Source organism: Callithrix jacchus, chromosome 1 (genome assembly GCF_049354715.1).
Source record: "Callithrix jacchus isolate 240 chromosome 1, calJac240_pri, whole genome shotgun sequence".
Lineage (NCBI taxonomy): Eukaryota > Metazoa > Chordata > Mammalia > Primates > Cebidae > Callithrix > Callithrix jacchus.
In genome coordinates this window covers 67,887,646-67,906,369 of record NC_133502.1, presented here as the reverse complement: position 1 = coordinate 67,906,369, position 18,724 = coordinate 67,887,646, and the positions used below count along the sequence as shown (strand labels likewise).

Genomic DNA, 18,724 nt, shown 5'->3' with positions numbered 1-18,724 from the left:
GACAAGTGCCTCGCTCATGCAGGGGTAGGAGGCGGAGCGAGGCGGCGGGGGGCAGTGTCGCCGCGGACTAGGGACGGCGGTGTCGGCGGTGGTCCCTGCGCTATGGCCGCCTCGGTGTTTTGCTGCCTGCCGTGCTGCAGAGACGGCGGGACCGGCCACATCCCTCTGAAGGAGATGCCGGCTGTGCAGCTAGACACGCAGCACAGGGGTAAGGGCCCTCCTTTCCCCAGACTCAACGTCTCCGGGGGGCCGGGCGCGGCGGGCAGGGAGACCTGCAGGTCAGAAGGTCCTCATGCTGCCCCGCCGCTCCGGCCGCGCTGCCCCGACACCATTTCATCTTGCAGATCTCTCCAGACGCCGGCGGACTCCCACCTGGGCCTGGTTCTGTGTTCAAGGCTGCGCAGCCCTCTCTGTCATCGCGAGTGGGCGTGTGGACCTCCCATTTTCACGGGAATCTCCGAGGGCTTCCTCTAGAGATGTCTCACGTCCCCAGGCGAGGGGACGGAGAGTGCCCTCCTGGCGCGCGCCAATCAAAACCTACACATTTTCAGTATGCTTCGGTCTGCTCCTCCTTCTGCCCTGTCGGTCTTGTTTCTTGAGCCCTGTCATTTATAGATAGAAGCTTATATTATTGAAAGTAATTTTTCTCTCCTCCTAAAGTCAAAACAAGGCAGATTGCAGAAGTCTGAAGTCGCACCTCAGGTCAGAACTTGTCATTTCAACTAAAATCTCCCATTGCCCGACTCCTTAGTCGTTGTTAGAGGTGTCATTTCATCTGGCCTCTTTCCAACAGGTAGGCTGTTGCAAAATAAAATAGCACTTTGCTTCTTTGCATCTTGCCTTTTCCTTTCAGTTCCAAGTTCATATAATTTAACATTCTTCCTTTCCCGTCCCAGCCCTTTCACCTCCTTATTATTTCTGTTTAGACTTTTCCCATGTAGTTTCATGCTTCTGGAATGTAGTTCTAGAAGGAGAGATTTCCCAATATAATTATTTCAGTTAGAGTACTGTCTTTTTGTGGATTATTTTATTCTAACTATACTTCTGCACTTTTGATTTTTCACACATCTCTGATTGTTTAAAGGACAGCACATTGAAATAAAAAGGCAGTTCTTAATATTTATGTAATTTATAATAAAGCCCTCTCTTGCCCAGATTCCTTATAATTCTGGAAATACTCTGCCCACTGTATTTTTGTATAACACATACTAAATGTGATAATTATATAATTACCTTGTACATGTGTATTTACTTTTAATTCTTAGATCTCCCAAAGGCAGTACAGAACCTTAATACATAATCTTTAATTTATTTATTCTGAGACAGAGTCTTGCTCTGTCACCCAGGCTAGAGTGCAGTGGCACAATCTCCGCTCACTGCAACCTCTGCCTTCCAGGTTCAAATGATTCTCCTACCTCAGCCTCCCGAGTAGCTGGGATTACAGGCACTTGCCACTGTGCCTGGCTAATTTTTGTATTTTTAGTAGAGATGGGGTTTCACCATGTTGGTCAGGCTGGTCTTGAACTCCTCACCTCGTGATCCACCAGTTTCAGCCTCCCAAAGTGCTGGGATTACAGGGATGAGCCACTGCACCCGGCCTAAATTATTTCATATCCATCATCATTTACAGACAATGGAGTGCAAATCCTAGTTTTCCTCAGAAAATGTTTCCATTTCACTTATTTACTGAAGTAATATTTATTAAGCAACTATCAGGTGGCAGGCATTGTTAAAAGTGCTGAGAATGTAGTGAAGGAAAACCACTACATAGTTCCTGGGACTCATGATCAGCTGCAGCACTTCTTCCTATCTCTGCTGTTAGACTCTTTAGTTACTGCAATCTGCTCTTTAGAGCATTCCTTTTCTCTGGCATCTGTTTTCTCTAGGAAAAGCTGGTCAGATATACTCATTCCACTATGTTTTATTTCTCTAAAGCTGTCCAGCAACTTTCAGCTACTAATTGGATGAAATAGAGTAATGTCATCTCCAAATTTTCTAACTGCAGTGGGAGTTTTTTCTTAACCTTTCTGTAAACTTAAATTCTTCAATCACAGAGGAGCCTGATTTGAGAACTTGAATGAAATGAGAGAAAAGAGTTGTTGAGTTAGAAGAGCATGTTTCAAGCATGAATTGATCTTGACTTGAAAATAGAAACACATGGACTTGGTTATGTGAAAGATTATTAAATAATCTAAGGAATATGATTTTTTAACAAAATTGTATACTTCATATCCAAGTGATATCTCTATCAGGGTTGTCACTTATTTTGGTGATAATGTATTACTTAAAACGACTTTGGAATTCCTCCTTTGGAATTTTCTATGGCATAGTTTTGGTAAGTATGATCATTGATGCTGTATCTTTTGCTTTTAATTGTGAATTGACTTTTTAGAGACAAATGACTTCCAAGGTAGCCACTTTGAAAGGGATACCGCTTATTTGGAAATTTATGTTTCTTAAAAGATCCCTGATGGCTATGCTTATCAGTCTTCTGGCTGTACTCAAATTTGCCTTGACTTTCTAAGCAGTACCAATCATGAATAAAATTACAGATTCAAATACAGAACATCTTTGTACTTAATAAAGAGAAATGGGATAAGCTTAAAATGATTCCCTAATGATTCATAAACACCCTGAATTTTTTTTTTTTTTTTTTTTTTTTGAGAGGGAGTCTTGCTCTATTGCCCAGGCTGGAGTGCAATAGCCCAATCTTGGCTCACTATAACCTCCGCCTCCCAGGTTCAAGCAATTCTCCTGGCTCAACCTCCCCAGTAACTGAGATTACAGGCACATGCCACCATACCTGGCTAATTTTTGTATTTTTAGTAGAGATGGGGTTTTACTATGTTGGCCAAACAGGTCTTAAACTCCTGACCTCAAGTAACGCACCTGCCTTGGCCTCCCAAAGTGCTGGGATTATAGGTGTGAGCCACCGTGCCCAGCCAAGAGAGTGCTTTTATCCCATTGTGCTCCACCAAAGTCCTGAGACTCTTAATTGCAGTAGATTAGGTCAGGTAGCAGTTCTTGACTCAGTTAATTTGGCCAAGAAATGTGGAGGACACTGACTGCCTTAACCTAGGACCAATGTTTTATACCTGAAGCTAGAGATTGAGGCAGCTTTCTTGAAACGGTTTGGACCTCCAGAGGAAAGTGTGTCAGGAAAGGGAGAAGAGTGCTACATGTCCACTACACAGTGTCTAGCACAGCATATTCATTCATTCTTTGTCAGTTATTTCATGAGCAACTGCTTGATGCCAAACACTGCATGGTCTTTGCCATCAAGGAGGATGCTCTCCAGTTGAAACTACTGAAGGTTTATGGAGTAGCCAGATGCAAATTATTTGTAAAGGTACTTTCCCAGAATTTGGGGGTTAACTTTTTTAATTAGAAAAAAAAAAGATGCTAATGAATTTTTAGTACTCATACAATGGGATCTCAGTTTTGCCTTGTTTAAGGGAGAGCATCTCTTAAATCAGCCAGTTTAGAATTGTGTTAGAATCTGAAAAATTTGCATTTCTCTTATGTGTTTGTCCCAAATAATTTTGTTTAACTGTGAATTCAAACTTTTGTTACTGTGCCTTAGTTTTATTTAACCCTTTCTGGAAGAGTCCCATAGAGTTCTAATATTCAGATCTGCTTGGCTGGTATAGTTACTGCCAGCAAAGTGGTATTATTGGCCACAAGTATTGGGAGTTATATGCATATATATTACATAATTCTTACACATTAGAATATATTACATAATTCTTACACATTAGAATTATGTAATTCTGTATATTCTTACATATTAGAGTTATATATATTCTCTGATATACATGTCTTCCTTAATCAAATTGGTACTAGGATCATATCAGGAGACAATGTCTTTCTAACTCTTGTCTATAGATGTTGTTTAAGCTAAAATAAAAATTTTCCATGAGAATAAAGTGCATATTAAAACCTTATTCACATATTTGCAATGTGATTGAAGTAGCTATCTTAAACATTTTAAGATCCTAAAGTTAGCAGTTTTTCAGTGTCAGGTATTTTAACATAGATGTGTGTTCTTTTTCATATTCCCTGTACTTTTCAGTTCGCACATAACTAATGCACAAGTGTAGCCACTTGTATTTAGTCTGTATTCAGCTGGCTTTTAGTAAATTGTTTTAATTCATTTGAATAGAATTGAAAACCACCAATTTACTAAAGTCTATTGTGTTTATGTTTTCCTTTTAATTAAGAAATTTATGAAATCATCAAATTGGCTCCTTGGCTAAAAATAAAAAGGAGTTAGTCTATTCCTACCTTAAAAGTGTTTTAAACATTCAATATAATTCAGAGTTATTACAGTTTACTTGAAACTGCTTAATTAAAACTTAGTAATCTCACCCAGGCTGGAGTGAGTGGTGCAATCTTGGTTCACTGCATCCTCTGCCTCCCAGGTGCAAGTGACTTCCCACCTCAGCCTCCCAAGTAGCTGGGACTACAGGCTCATACCACCACACCGGCTAATTTTTCTATTTTTTGTAGAAGTGGGTTTTGCAGTGTTGCCCAGTGTGGTCTCGAATTCCTGCACTCAAGCAGTCTGCCCACCTCCGCCTCTCAGAGTGCTGGGATTACAGACATGAACCACTGTACCTGGCCCACTTAATTAAAACTTATAGATACAAATGAATATTACTTATAAATGTTATCTTAGAAAAAATAGTGAATTAAGTATTTAAGATTATTTATCTATATTTCAAAGTACTTATAGCATCCCTATTTTTGGGGGGCTGGGTTAGAACTGAACAAATTAATTCTGGTAGTTGGTTATGAAAATACAAAACTTGGCCGGGCGTGGTGTCTCGTGCCTGTAATCCCATCCCACTGTCGGAGGCTGAGGCGGGTGGATCACGAGGTCAGGAGTTCAAGCCTGATCAATATGGTGAAACCCCGTCTCTACTAAAAATACAAAAATTAACTGGGCATGATGGTGCGTGCCTATAATATCAGCTACTCGGGAGGCTGAGGCAGGAGAATTGCTTGAACCCAGGAGGTAGAGACTGCAGTGAACCGAGATCGTGCCACTGTACTCCAATGTAGCAGGAGTCTCAGGACGAAGCCAACACAGAGGAAGGCAGAGCAGAGTACTGAAAGAACTTGGGACCTTGGTGACATCACTGAGCTGCCTATCTTACTGTCCCTGGAGCCTGTCCTACCTCTGCACTACTAGTTATGTGAGATAATACATATCCTTATTTGTAAAGCCAAATTAAGTCACGGTTTTCAGCTACTAGCAGCCAAAAGCATTCTAACAAGATAACACCAAAGAAATCTGTAGTCACCCCATAGCCATAATAAACAGTCCTACCCTTAAAGACACTTTGCCTGGGTATCTTGCGTTCTATGCATTCCTGAGGACCAGCTTGCCCATCAGAAGTCTTGACTCCATGGAAACCAGACGGGCAACAGGGTGGCTCTCGTGCAGTCTGTATCTGTGGCTCCTCTCCACTTCTAGCCTGCTCATTTCCAGCTCAGAAATTCTACTAATGGCGTTTTTCTTCCTCAGAAAGGAAATGAACAGGATAAGACTTGGCATTTTACCTTATAGGTAAAATAAATAGTTTTCTTTTTTGAACCTAAGTGAACAATCACATAATAGTCAAATTGGAGGTTACAATTGTATTATTCACAAATGGTTTCCTTAAATTGCAAATTTGTTTTCAGACAATTCCTTTCTTAATATTTATAACAGGAAAATGTTGGTAGAACATAAAAAACACTGGAAGCTAGTTGGAACAAAGTAAATGTCCAGCCAATGTTTTTTTGTATAAATTTAGTATAATGGGTTAGAAAATGGAATATAAGAGTAAGAGTCTGTGTGTGTGAGACACAGAGAGAGAGGTGCCAAGATGTTATTAATGATTGTTTTTGAGTAAGTGGGAATATGGACCTTCTTATGTTCTCTTGTTGTGTTTTCTAATTTTTTTCTAATGGACACATACTGCTTTTTTTTCTTTTTGAGATGGAGTTTCACCCTGTCACCCAGGCTGGAGTGCAATGGCGCAACCTCGGCTTACTGCAACCTCTGCCTCCTGGGTTCAAGCGATTCTCCTGCCTCAGCCTCCTGAGTAGCTGGAATTACAGGTGTGTGCCACCACGCCCAGCTAATTCTTTGTATCTTTAGTAGAGACAATATTTCACTGTGTTGGCCAGACTGGTCTTGAATTCCTGACCTTGTGATCCACCTGCCTCAGCCTCCCAAAGTGCTGGGATTACAGGTGTGAACCACCGCACCTGGCCACATATTGCTTTTGAAGAAAGAAAGTAAAAGGACTTTTTTAAGGCTATGGGATTGTTTTACTACTTAAAAACAAATCCTTCATTCCTCCATGGGCTGGCCGTTGGCTTGTTTGAGCTAAGTACCATTCCGAACATCCTGTGTATTGCTTGGCTGGAGGTGGCTGAAATCCTTGCCAGATTCCCAGATTCCCTTGCCAGCTGGCCTACTTAGATGCTTCCAGTGGGAAGCACTGGTGGGAAGCTGCATGAAATGAGAGAGAGACCAGTTTTTCTTGTTGTTTTGTTCTGTTTTGTTTAAGCTCTGGCAAGGGGTGCTACAGTGACTGGCAGCTGCGGGGGCTCCAGCAGCCTTCAGCAGTTCCAGCAACCGCATCAGTGTCGGGCAGTGGCCAGCTCCAGCAGCAGCAGTAGCTTCCTGCACTGTCAGATGCCAGACATTCCTGGGCTCTGATAACATCACCACCTCCCTCCTATTCCTCCTGCCTTTCGAGTGGCAGCGACTTCCTGCAGATACTTATCTCTAGGTTAGCACATGTTCCCCTTTTAGTTCCTCCAAACTTCCCAACACTTGTAAGATCGATTCCTTATGTTAAATCCTCTCTATATAAAAATACTAGAATGAGGCCAGGCACGGTGGCTCATGCCTGTAAACCCAGCACTTTGGGAGGCCAAGGCAGGTGGATCACCTGGGGCCAAGAGTTCAAGACCAGCCTGTCCAACATGGTGAAACCCTGTCTCTACTAAAAATTCAAAAATTAGCTGGGCGTGGTGGTACATGCCTGTAATCCCAGCTACTTGGGAGGCTAAGATAGGAGAATCTCTTGAACCCGGGAGGCAGAAGTTGCAGTGAGCCAAGATCCTGCCATCGCACTCCAGCCCTAGGCAACAAGAGCAAAACTCCATCTCAAAACAATACTAGAATGATGTCTGTTTTTTCAACTGTACACTAACTGATATGTTCTCATATCCTCAATTTCTACATCAAATTCACCAGCAAACCTGTCAGTTCTACTGCCAAATTGTAACTCCAACCTCTCCTCTTCCTCTTCTGTCCACAGCCATCACCAGTTCAGACCACCAACATTTCTCACTGCCACGGCCTTCTCTTAGATATCCCTACTTCTGCAACTGAAAGGAATGGCAAAAACAGCAACTACTTTTGCACCAACCTAATAAGACATCCAGCAGTGTTCATCTCAGCTCCTTGTTTATTTCCTACTTAGTCCCTACTAAAACTTGACATTTTTGTCTGTTTGTTTCAATAGGTCCGTTTCATGTCTCTCTCCCGCAGGAGTATGAGGGCAGGGACCTGTTTACCATAGTGTTTCCAGTGCCCAGCACAGAGCCTGACGCAAATCAGCTGTTCGCTATATGCTGAATGAATGCTCTGCATATTGAATTGTTTCCATATTCATACATAGAAATGAAGGAAATTTGATTTAATTTCAATAAATTCTGTATTGTTAGATGTTTCAATTGCTATGTTTCTCTAGAGAATAAGCCACAAGTTAATTAAAATCTTAAAAAGAAGGCCAGGCACGGTGGCTCACACCTGTAATCCCAGCACTTTGGGAAGCTGAGGCAGATGGATCATAAGGTCAGGAGTTCGAGACCAGCCTGGCCAACATGGTGAAACTCCATCTCTACTAAAAATACAAAAATTAGCTGGGCATGGTGGTGGGCACCTGTATAATCCCAGCTTCTTGGGAGGCCAAGGCAGAAGAATCACTTGAACCTGGGAGGCAGAGGTGGCAGTGAGCAGAGATTGCACCACTGCACTCCAGCCTGGGTGACAAAGTGAGACTGTCTCAAAAAAAAAAAAAGCGGAAGACAAAAGTAAACATTTTTGGAAAACAGACCAAGTGGATAAAAAATAAAGAGCTGAAAACATTTTCTAAAGATGTCATAGCAAAATTTTCTCCCAAGTCTAATTTGGCCCAAATCCAAATTCTTCTGTTGACAGATTTGCTTTGACCTAAATTAATTTAACTCTATTAGCTAAAGTTGATGCAGTTCTCTAAACTGGTTTCTAAGTCACTTTTAAGGCTCTTATGAAGGACAACCAGAGATTTTCACATATAATCAGATCGCGTTCTAGAACGTTTTGGCTGTTGCCTTCTTTAGTTAGGCATCTGTCCCATTCGTTCAGTCAACAAATGTTTTCTCACATGTTCTGTGTGCCAGGCGCTGTACTCAGTGCCAGATGCACAGAAAAAGACAAACAAGATTCCTGTGCTTCTGAGGACGACAGGCAAAGAAAGACAATAAACAAAGACATACATGAATGAGCACAACAATTTCAGGTTGTGATTGAATGCTGTGAGAAAGTGAAATAGCTAAATGCAATAGGTGTGGAAGGGTACCACCAAGATTGTAGTGGGAGAAACTTCCGCTGAAAAGGCAACATTTGCCGTGAGGCCAGAATTACCAGAAGGAGCCAGCAGGGCCACATTGAGACTTTAGAGGTCTTACATGCACACGAATGTTCACTGCAATACTATTCACAATAGTAAGGACATGGAATCAACCTAACTGCCCATCAATGACAGACTAGATAAAGAAAATGTGGGACATATACACCATGAAGTACGATGCAGCCATAAAAAGGAACCAGATCATGTCTTTTGTGGGAACATGGTTGGAACTGAAGGCTATTATTCTTAACAAACACAGCAACACAAAACCAAATACCACCTTTTCTCACTTATAAGTGGGAGCTGAATTATAAGAACTTCTGAACACAAGAAGGAAACAAAAGACACTGAGGTCTACTTGAGGTAGGAGGGGGAGAGAAGGGAGAGGAGCAGAAAAGATACTACTGTGTACTGGGCTTAATACCTGGGTGAAGACATAATATGTACAACAAACCCGTGACATGTGTTTACCTATGTAAAAAAAAACCTTTGCATGTACCCACACCTAAAATAAAAGTTTAAAAAATAATTTTTAAAGAGACACTTTAGAGGTCTTAAACATGGTGATACTACAGTGTCTTCTCTCTCTTCTACCCCAAGTAATTCAAAATAAAAATAATCAACTAAGGCTTAAAATAGATGCAAATGCCCATGTGCGGTGGCTCACACCTGTAATCCCAGCACTTTGGGAGGCTGAGGCTGGTGGATCATTTGAGGTTAGGAGTTCAAGGCCAGCCTGGCCAACATGGTAAAACTCCATCTCTACTAAAAACCCAAAAATTAGCCAGGGGTAGTGGCGTGTGCCTGTAATCCCAACTACTCAGGAGGCTGATGCTGGAGATGACTTGAGCCTGGGAGGCAGAGGTTGCAGTGAGCTGATATCACGCCACTGCACTCCAGTCTGGGTGACAGAGTGAGATCCTGTTGCAAAAAAAAAGTGCAAACAAAGTCAACAAAATTCTGCTTTCTTCCCAGTCACAGCTACTTGAACACTATTATGGAAATACCTAAAAACTCTTCAAATTATTTTCTTGCTTTAGGATCCTGCTGCTTCTCCAAATATATGTCTAATCTGTTAACTGCGTTATCTAGCACTTGGAGCCATCCATGCAAAAATCTGTAGAAGAGCATTTCAGTAAGGGGGAAGAGCAAATGCAAAGGCTGATGTGAGAGCCTGGTGTGTACAGCCATGGGCCAAATAACGTTTCCTTGGACTAGCCATGCCTGTTCTTTTGCATGTTGTCTATGACTACTTTCACAATTGCATGCCCCTGAGGGTGATTGATTGTCTCAAACTTTGTTTCCTTTGTGACCTCGCTGTAGTGTAGCCCATCACAGCAGCACAACAGTGCACTAGACACAGTGTCAGGCAAAACCTGAAATATGTGGTTCATTACAGAAAAAGTTTGCTGACCCCTGGGCTTGTTTATTTATTTATTTATGAAGTGAGCTTAGGAGCTGTTGGAGAACTTTCAGCTGTGGAAGATGCATGACCTCATTTTTATTGTTGAAAAGGTGGCATTGGCAGTGGTGTAGGGAATGGATGTGGGGTAGGCACCACAGGGGCAGAGAGAACGGGTTGATGCTTTGGTGGTAGCTGCTGGGCTTGGATTTAGGTGGGAACTGTCAGCATCAAATCTCCTGAAGGGATCAGCCCTCCTGTAGTTACAACACGGGCTCATTTTTCTCTTGAAAGGGGTTTAAGTGTCCTTCACACAGTGTCCAGCTCGTCTCAGTAGAGGGCTTAGTCCACAGGACTGCTTCCACTTTGCAAGCAGTTGGTTGTCACCTATACTGATCAACTGGCTATAAATCGGGGTTCCCACCACCCTCTCCTCCAGTTTGACTAACCTGCTAGGATGTCTCACAGAACTCAAGGAACACATTTTGTGAACAGACAGATGAAGAGGTAGACAGGGCAGGGTATGTGGGAGGTGGCACCGAGCTCCCTAGCGCTCTCCAGGAACACCACCCTCCCAGCACCTCTGTGTGTTCAGTGACCTGGAAGCTCATTGAGGATTGTTCAAATGTTTTTACAGAGCTTAATCTCCATCGCCCCTCCCTGTTTCCTGGAAACTGGAGGGTGGGGCCGAAATATCCTACTCTCTAATCCTCTCCATGCTTGGTCTTTCTGGTGATTGATCCCACCTGACTCACCTCATTAGCATAAAGTCTGGTATGATCAAAAGGGGCTCCTTATAAATAACAAAAGATGTTGTTATCATTCAGGAAATTCCAAGAGTTTTAGGAACTCTTTGACAGGTACTGAGGACAAGGATCAAATATATAAACTTTTTCTTTTTACTTGGTATAACTAAGCAACTTTTATTTGGTGTTCCATAAGAATTTATTCCTTTTTTTTTTTTTTTTGGAGACAGAGTTTTGCTCTTGTTGCCCAGGCTGGAGTGCAATAGTGTGATCTCAGCTCACTGCAACCTCCACCTCCTGGGTTCAAGCAATTCTCCTGCCTCAGCCTCCCAAGTAGCTGGGATTACAGGCATGCACCACCACCCCCAGCTGATTCTGTATTTTGAGTAGAGACGGGGTTTCTCCATGTTGGCCAGGTTGGTCTGGAACTCCTGACCTCAGGTGACCTGCCGCCTCAGCCTCCCAAAGTGCTGGGATTATAGGTGTGAGCTACCGTGCCTGGCTTAAGAATTTATTTCTTGTTATGCCATAGATACCTTTTGAGTCTTCCCATTGATTATCCCTCTTACTTTAGAGGCCTTTCACAGTGTTTCTGTCAACTTTAGGCCTTAGGAAAAGCCTCTGAAACTGGTATCCCATTCTGGTACCAGATGTCTTAAAAATCCCCCTAGATTCTCTGCAAACCCTCAGAGTCACAAGGAACACACCGTGGCTGCTGGTGCACGTTCTTCAGCTTCTCCTGGTGACAAGCTGGTGAAAACTCAGGGAAGCTAAGAGTAGGGGGCCGGTGCTGAGACTACTCCGTGCCACCCCAACCCCACTCCAACCCACACTGCACCCCTGCTCCAAGGTCCTCATGCAAGGCATACAGCCTTCTGGGCTTGGCGGATGCACCTACCTGTGTGGGCCTCCCTGCTGGAGCGCTGAGTCCTCATATGAGGCAGGCTGGTGCCCTGTTAGGGTGATCCCCAGCAACACAGCCTATTTTCTCTAACTTGAGTTGGCCGCCTTTCTCGTAGCTGTTACCTCATTCTGACTCGACTTTTTTCTGCCAGTACATTTGGCTGTCCATACCTGCGGGTTCCACATCCTCAGATGAGACCAATCCCAGATCACAAATGTAGTTACACCTGCAATGGTTATAATATGTCCTGAACATATGCCGGCTTTTTTCTTGTCATCATTCCCAAAACAATACAACAACTATATACATAGCATTTACTTTGTATCAGGTGTTGCAAGTAATCTAGAGGTGACTTAAAGTGTACAGGAGGGTGTACATAGGTTATGTGACCCAAAAGTATCTGAGACAGGTCTCAATTGATTTAGAAATTTATTTTGCCAAGGCTAAAGACATGCCCGTGACAGCCGCAGAAGATCCTGAGGATACATGCCCAAGGTGGTTGGGGCACAGCTTGGTTGTATACGCTTCAGGAAGACATGAGCCATCAGTCAGTATGTGTAAGCTGTACACTGGTCCAGTCCAAAAAGATGGGACATCTCAAAGTGAGGGCTTCCAGGTCGTAGGTAGATAAGGGACAAAAGGCTGCACTCTTCAGTCTGATCAGCCTTTCACTGAGTACGCAATTTACATGTGAGAGGCAGTGGCGGAGTAGTCACTTATGCCTTAGTATGGCTCAGTGAATCTGCATTTTTACATAAACAATCGGGAGGAGGAAGCAACCAGATATGCAGATATCAGGTGAGCAGAGAAATGACTTTTTAGTTCAGTGCTTTGTCTATACCTGTGAAGATAAGTTATCAATTTACGTTGCCAGGGTAAAATTCAACAGACCCATTTTAGGGAAAATAACTTGATGCCAACAAGGAATTCCCTTGGGAAGAAATTGTGAGGGAGGTGTGTAGTGTTTTTATCTTTGTAGCTATCTTAGTTAGGAATAAAATGAGAGGCAGGTTTGCCTGACTTGACTCTTCATTTGGCTGATTTTGGAGTCCTGGGATTTAATTTCCTTACACAATTATATGCAAATCTTACATCATTTGATATCAGAGTGTATTAGTCCATTTTCATGCTATGGGGTTGATAGCTCATACCTAAAATCCCAGCACTTTGGGAGGCGAGGACGGCAGGTCACCTGAGGTCAGGAGTTCAAGACCATCCTGGCCAACATAGTGAAACTTCGTCTCTACTAAAAATACAAAAATTAGCTGGGTGTGCTGGCACGTGCCTGTAGTCTCAGCTACTTGGGAGGCTGAGACAGGAGAATCACTTGAACCCGAGGGGGCAGAGGTTGCAGTTAGCTGAGATAATGCCACTGCACTCCAGCCTGGGCAACAGAGTGAGACTCCATCTCAAAAAAGAAAATGAAATGATTTTAATTGACTCACAGTTCCACATGGCTGGGGAGGGATCAGGAAACTTACAATCATGGCAGAAGGCACCCCTTCACAGGGCAGCAGGAGACAAAATGAATGCCAGCAGGGGAAATGCCAGTCCTTTATAAAACCATCAGATCTCATGAGAACTCACGATCTCAAGAACAGCATGGGGGAAACCGCTCCCATGATTCTTCCTCTTACTGGGTCCCTCCCACAATATGTAAAGATTATGGGGATTATAATTCAAGATGAAATCTGGGTGGGGACACAGCCAAACCATATGACAGGGACTTGATTGGTATCTAAGGGGTCCTGGAATGAATCCCCCACAGATACAGAGGGAAGACAATTAGGAAGAAAAGCGGAGGGGACTGCAGAGGGTGACGGAGGTTGAAGTGTCTGGCAAAATTTCTTAATTGATCAGGAGTGGCTTTCTGCCATATTTCTTTTGTTTATGCTTAATGTAACTATATTCAAGGACATAGTTTTGGATGTCAGCAGTGCAAGTAGTGAAGATAGTGATGAAGAGAATGAAGAACTGAACAAATTGCAGGCATTACAGAAAAAAGGATAAATGAAGAAGATGAAAAGAAAAAAAATCAAGTTAAAAAAAAGAAAAAGGTCTTACTCATCCAGTTCCACAGAAGAGGACACTTCAAAACAAAAGAAACAAAATATCAGAAGTAAGAAATGAAAAAAGAGTAAATCAAAAAAAGGAAAACATCACAAAAAGGAAAAAAAAGAAGAGAAAAAAGGAAAAGCATTCTTCTACCCCAATAATTCTGAATTTTTCAGAAAGTAAGATTTTGGCTTAAGCCATTAAATTTAAAAATTGTTTGTTAAAATGTGTTTGCCCTTCCTTGGAATTTGCTATATATTATACTTTGCAATAAATCACAGCCTTTTCCATATTTAAAAAAAAAAAGAGAGAAGGAGGGAGGGAGGGAGAGAGAGAGGGGAGGAAGAAGAAGGAAGAAAGAGCTAAAACAAGTTTAGCCTAAAGCTGTCTCCTTACTATTTAAGTTTGGCCTAAAGGTTTTCCTGTATATCATAAACTATAACAAGAAGAGATGTAAACAGACTGTAGCCTACACTTGTGCCAATCACAAATTTTGCCTAATCAAATGTAGCAAACTGTTTCAACTGTGTCCAAAGAAGGCAAACACTGAGCTGTAACCAATTCAGCTGTTTCTGCACCTCACTTCCATTTTCTGTATGTCATCGTCCTTTTTTTGTTCACAAATATTCTACCATGTGGCTGTGCAGGAGTCTATGAGCCTATTCTGGCTCAGCAGGCTTCCTGATTTGCAAATCGTTCATTGCTCAGTTAAATTCCTTTAAATTTAATTTGGTTGAAGTTTTTTGGTTTTTGTTTTTTTTGTTATGGAGTCTTGCTCTGTTGTCCAGGCTGGAGGGCAGTGGCATGAGCTCGGCGCACCGCAACCTCTACCTTCCAGGTTCAAGCAATTCTCCTGCCTCAGCCCCCCAAGTAGCTGGGATTACAGGCATATGTCACCACATCCAGGTAATTAGTGTATTTTTAGTAGAGATGGGGTTTCACCATGTTGGCCAGGCTGGTCTCAAACTCCTGACCTCAGGAGATCCACCTGCCTTGGCCTCCCAAAGTGCTGGGATCACAGGCATGAGCCACTGCACCGGGCTGAATTCGACTGAAGTTTTTCCTTCATCAGAAGGAAGGAAAGAAAATTAGGAAAGCAAGTAGAATCATGTCTTACTAAACACAGTGGTACCACTCTTAAGCCTCTCCATTTTTAAAATGTTCAATGCCTCCTTTGCTTGTTAAAAAGAAACATACATAGCTTCGCTTCTTGATTTATGCGATTGTGATGCTTCCTGCTAACCTGGCCTACTCCCCCATTTGGCCTCAAAATTTCTCCAAACCTTTCCAGCAGCAGCATCAGTTTTGTCTGACAACTGGCAAAAAGGAAACACATAAAAAGTGAGTACTCAGGCAATTTTCAAACGATAAGAACTGTTTAGAGGCCACTTGCCTCCAAGAAGACTGAGGAGCTGAGAGAATTATCTGGGAATGTCTTCAGTATATTGCTGTCTTCTTGATAAACATGAGATGAAGAAGAGTCGCTGCATTTCAAAGTAAAGATCAGAAAAGCCAGGGAGATGAAACGACTCTGGAGTTAGGATCCACTGGTCTGAGATCCTTAGAGGCACTTCAAGGGCTGGAAGAACTAGGTTGATAAAGGCAGGGAGTTATGATTAAATGGATGACGGATGCTTGAACTTTACCTGCAACGTTTAGTCTTCCTTTGAAAGTGAGAGTGGTTTTGGAGCCTTAAGGAGAAGGGGGTGGAGGGCTACGCATGACTGGGGACTCATGCATGGAACGGAGAAGTAGTGGATTTCAAAATGGTGGAGCGTATTGTAATCACCTATGGTACGTTTTTCAAACTGTCAGTTTTCTTTCATCTCTGTTCTCTATTGATGAAAAAGAGAACACCCCACTGCCCATGTTCTCTTTTTTAGTTTTAAACAGTTTTATTTTCCTCAGAAAACTAAAAATAGAACTGCCATATGATTCAGCAATCCCATTGCTAGGTATATACTCAAAAGAAAGGAAATCAGTATAGAAGGGATATCTACCCACCCAATTTTATTGAAGCACTATTCACAATAGCTAGATTTGGAAGCAATCTAAGCATCGGCCAGCAGATGACTAGATAAAGCAAATGTAGTATGTATGCACAATGGAGTACTATTCAACCATAAAGAATGAGAGCCTGTCATTTGCAACAACATGTATGGAACTGGAAGTCCTTATGTTAAGTGAAATAAGCCAGGCACAGAAAGACAAATTTTGCATGGTCTCACTTATTCATAGCTCTAAAAAAAAAAAAATTAAAACAATTGAAATCATGGAGATACAGAGTAGAGTGGGGTAGGTAGAGTCAGAATGGTTAGTGGGCACAAAAATATAGTTAAATAGAAAGAATAAGAGCTAGTATTTAATAGCGCAACAGGGTGACTGCAATCAACAATAACTTACTGTATATTTTAAAATAACTAAAAGACCATAATTGTTTTGACACAAAGTATAAATGCTTGGGGTGATGGATATCCCATTTACCCTGATGTTATTATTATACATTCTATGACTATATCAAAATATCTTGTGTACCTTGTAAATATATATACCTACATACTTAATGACTTCCACTTCCATCCATGTTGTTGCAAATGACAGGATCTCATTCTTCTTTATGGCTGAATAGTACTCCATTGTGTACTATTTACCCATGAAAGTTAAAAATAAAAAAAACTTAAAAATTAAAATTTAAAAAGAAGATAAATATAAAATACAGAATATAAATGCCTATAATCAACATAAAACTCATTCCAAGCACCCCAGGGTCACATGCAGATCGGCACCACCCATTTTAGTAATGGTGTGATGTTTCATTGTGTAAATGCACTGTAATTTACTTGCCTACCCACATTGAGAGATCTGTATAGTTTCCAATCTCTTGCTATTACTGTATAGCCAAGGCTGCCATGAGTACCTTTGTATATGTATCAATTCCCATACTTAGGAACATATCTGAAAGTCAAATTTTTAGGAGAGAAATCACTGGGTTAAAGGGTTTGTACATTTCTAATTTTAGTAAATGTTACTAAATCACTCTCTATAGACATTGTTCCAGTTTATAGTCCCACCAGCAGAATATGAGGGAATCTGTTTTCCATACCCTGGCCGATACAATGTTAATATCAATCTTGTTTTATCTTTGTCAGTTTGACAAGTAAAAAAAAAAAATCTCTTTCCTTCTTTTTTTCCCCTGCCATCAGTGAGTTTGAGCACTTTCTCCCATGTCTGAGCAGCATATGTAGGCTTCTCATTATTGTTGTTTTGATGATCCATTCATATGCTTTGCCAGTTTTTTTTTTTTTTTCTATTGGGTTATTAGGTTTTTTCTTACTGATTTATATTAATCCTTTATATTTTAGGGAATTTTGTCCTTTGCCTATTATGTGAGTTTCAGATATTTTCCTCAGTCTTTCATTGGTCTTTTGAGTTGGCTTATAAAAGGGCCTTTGCCATAAATATATTTTTTTAATGTCATTAAATTTAGCATTCCAGGAGTGGCTATTTTAGCTTTGGTGGTCAGCAAAGTCTCCTCTGAAGAGATAGCATTTGAGTGAAAACCTACATTTCATGCCACAAGCAGGAGACAAGTGCTCTAGTCGGGAGGTCCTAGGCAAGAATGTGCTCGGTGTATTAGAGGAACTGAAAGAAGCCCTGGAGAGCACAATACACAGTGACACACGAGGAAGGAGTGGGTTGCACCAGGCCCAAGTAGGAGCTTTGAAAGCCAGGGACAGACATGGGCTAGCTTTTGGGCCCCAGAGAGAAAAGAAAATAAGTGAGAAAAGAATGATGTGAAGGCAATCTTAGGTTCTACATAAGTATTAGATGAACATTCCAATAATTACCATAGTCCAGTGTGGAATGGGCTCCAGGGTTATCTGTCAGCTTATTTCCTGTCCCTGAAACTTCTCAGGCAGAAGTGTACAACACAGCTGGGTGGCACATGGTAGAGGAACTCAAACATTAGATGGGGGTTTGACTGGTTGACATTTATCTCCAGTCTAAGCTTACCAAGATTCTGAGATTCTCTGTGGTGTATATGCCCCTGCATTTGTCTTTTCTTGTGGTTTCCCTCATTTTCTCTTCTTAAATATGATTCCTTTCCATTATCCTCCCACATGTGGTAGTATTGCCAATGGTTTATTCTTAGCTCCACGGATACCACTAAAGGCCAAGTTTACATACAGTCTACATGGAAATATCTTTCTCTTTTCAGTGACACCTGTTTCTATCTATGGCTTTCACAGCTTACACATACCTGACACTGGAACCTTCTTTGACCGGGATGTTTTGAGGAGAGGAACCACATCTTTTCCCTCCTGTGTTGTATCTGGGTACAGAGATATGGATCCACTAGGCGCTCAGTAACCAGGTGATGCTAATATGCATTCACAGGCTATTATTGCAAAATTGCTAATTGCAGACAGTATGGTTTACTCTTAACAGCTGAGAGCTAGGAACAGTGAGGGTAAAAAAGACTGCCCTGAGGAATCAGGATAGGAAACTGATTTGGAAGCCTTCCCTACAGATTAAAGCCACAATAATAGATGGAATCAGTAAAGCAGGATTCAGTAGAGAGGGCGCAGGGAGACATGAAAATAAAGAAAACATCTGTGAGATCTCTAGCATAGAAACACCCTTAAAAACTGGGAGATGCCCAATAGGAAAACAAGTCCTAAAATGCTTTTTTTAAAATCCACCCTGGATTTTGTGGGAGCTGGGAGGTGTCCTGCTTCAAACACATTGCAGTACAATTAGATATACAAGCATAAAGAATCCTGTGTTTTGTGATTTGCTCACTGTTTATGTTTTACAACTTTTTGCATACACAAGCAAAGGAAAACATTGACAAATGGGGAGGAGGGATAAGCAGCCCAAAATATCAACGAACAGGAGTTGATTTTCTGCTTTTTAGAAAAATCCAAAAATCCATCCC

At 41.7% G+C, this 18,724-nt stretch overlaps 1 protein-coding gene and 1 long non-coding RNA gene across 7 annotated transcripts; one reads left to right on the top strand and one right to left on the bottom strand.

The window, feature by feature from the left end:
* Positions 1-20: 20 nt before the first annotated feature.
* Positions 21-7,740, top strand: LOC108591336 (SPRY domain-containing protein 7-like). 6 transcript variants are annotated; one of them, XR_013531829.1, is made up of 4 exons: positions 21-208; positions 345-550; positions 5,987-6,108; positions 7,530-7,740. XR_013531829.1 is itself a non-coding variant. In XM_035298245.3 (3 exons), the coding sequence occupies exons 1-2, from the start codon at positions 103-105 to the stop codon at positions 6,713-6,715; spliced, it is 258 nt and encodes an 85-aa protein (XP_035154136.1). In that variant the 5' UTR covers positions 21-102; the 3' UTR covers positions 6,716-6,788; positions 7,323-7,740. The 6 variants fall into 6 exon arrangements, 1 of the variants encoding a protein (XP_035154136.1); XR_013531815.1 differs by having other exon boundaries at positions 7,323-7,740; XR_008480249.2 differs by lacking the exon at positions 345-550 and having other exon boundaries at positions 7,323-7,740.
* LOC144581257 (uncharacterized) lies at positions 72-12,839 on the bottom strand. Its single transcript, XR_013531837.1, has 2 exons — positions 11,725-12,839; positions 72-5,521 (listed from the first exon to the last, which is right to left on the bottom strand). It is a non-coding gene; the product is annotated as an uncharacterized LOC144581257 (long non-coding RNA).
* Between the last annotated feature and the right edge of the window lie 5,885 nt (positions 12,840-18,724).

Bases quoted from the DNA above. Each gene is read 5' to 3' on its own strand.
- LOC108591336 (XM_035298245.3), top strand. From the start codon at position 103: ATGGCCGCCTCGGTGTTTTGCTGCCTGCCGTGCTGCAGAGACGGCGGG. The intron at 209-6,563 runs GTAAGGGCCCTC...GTTTTGTTTAAG, and splicing joins GCTAGACACGCAGCACAGGG to CTCTGGCAAGGGGTGCTACA.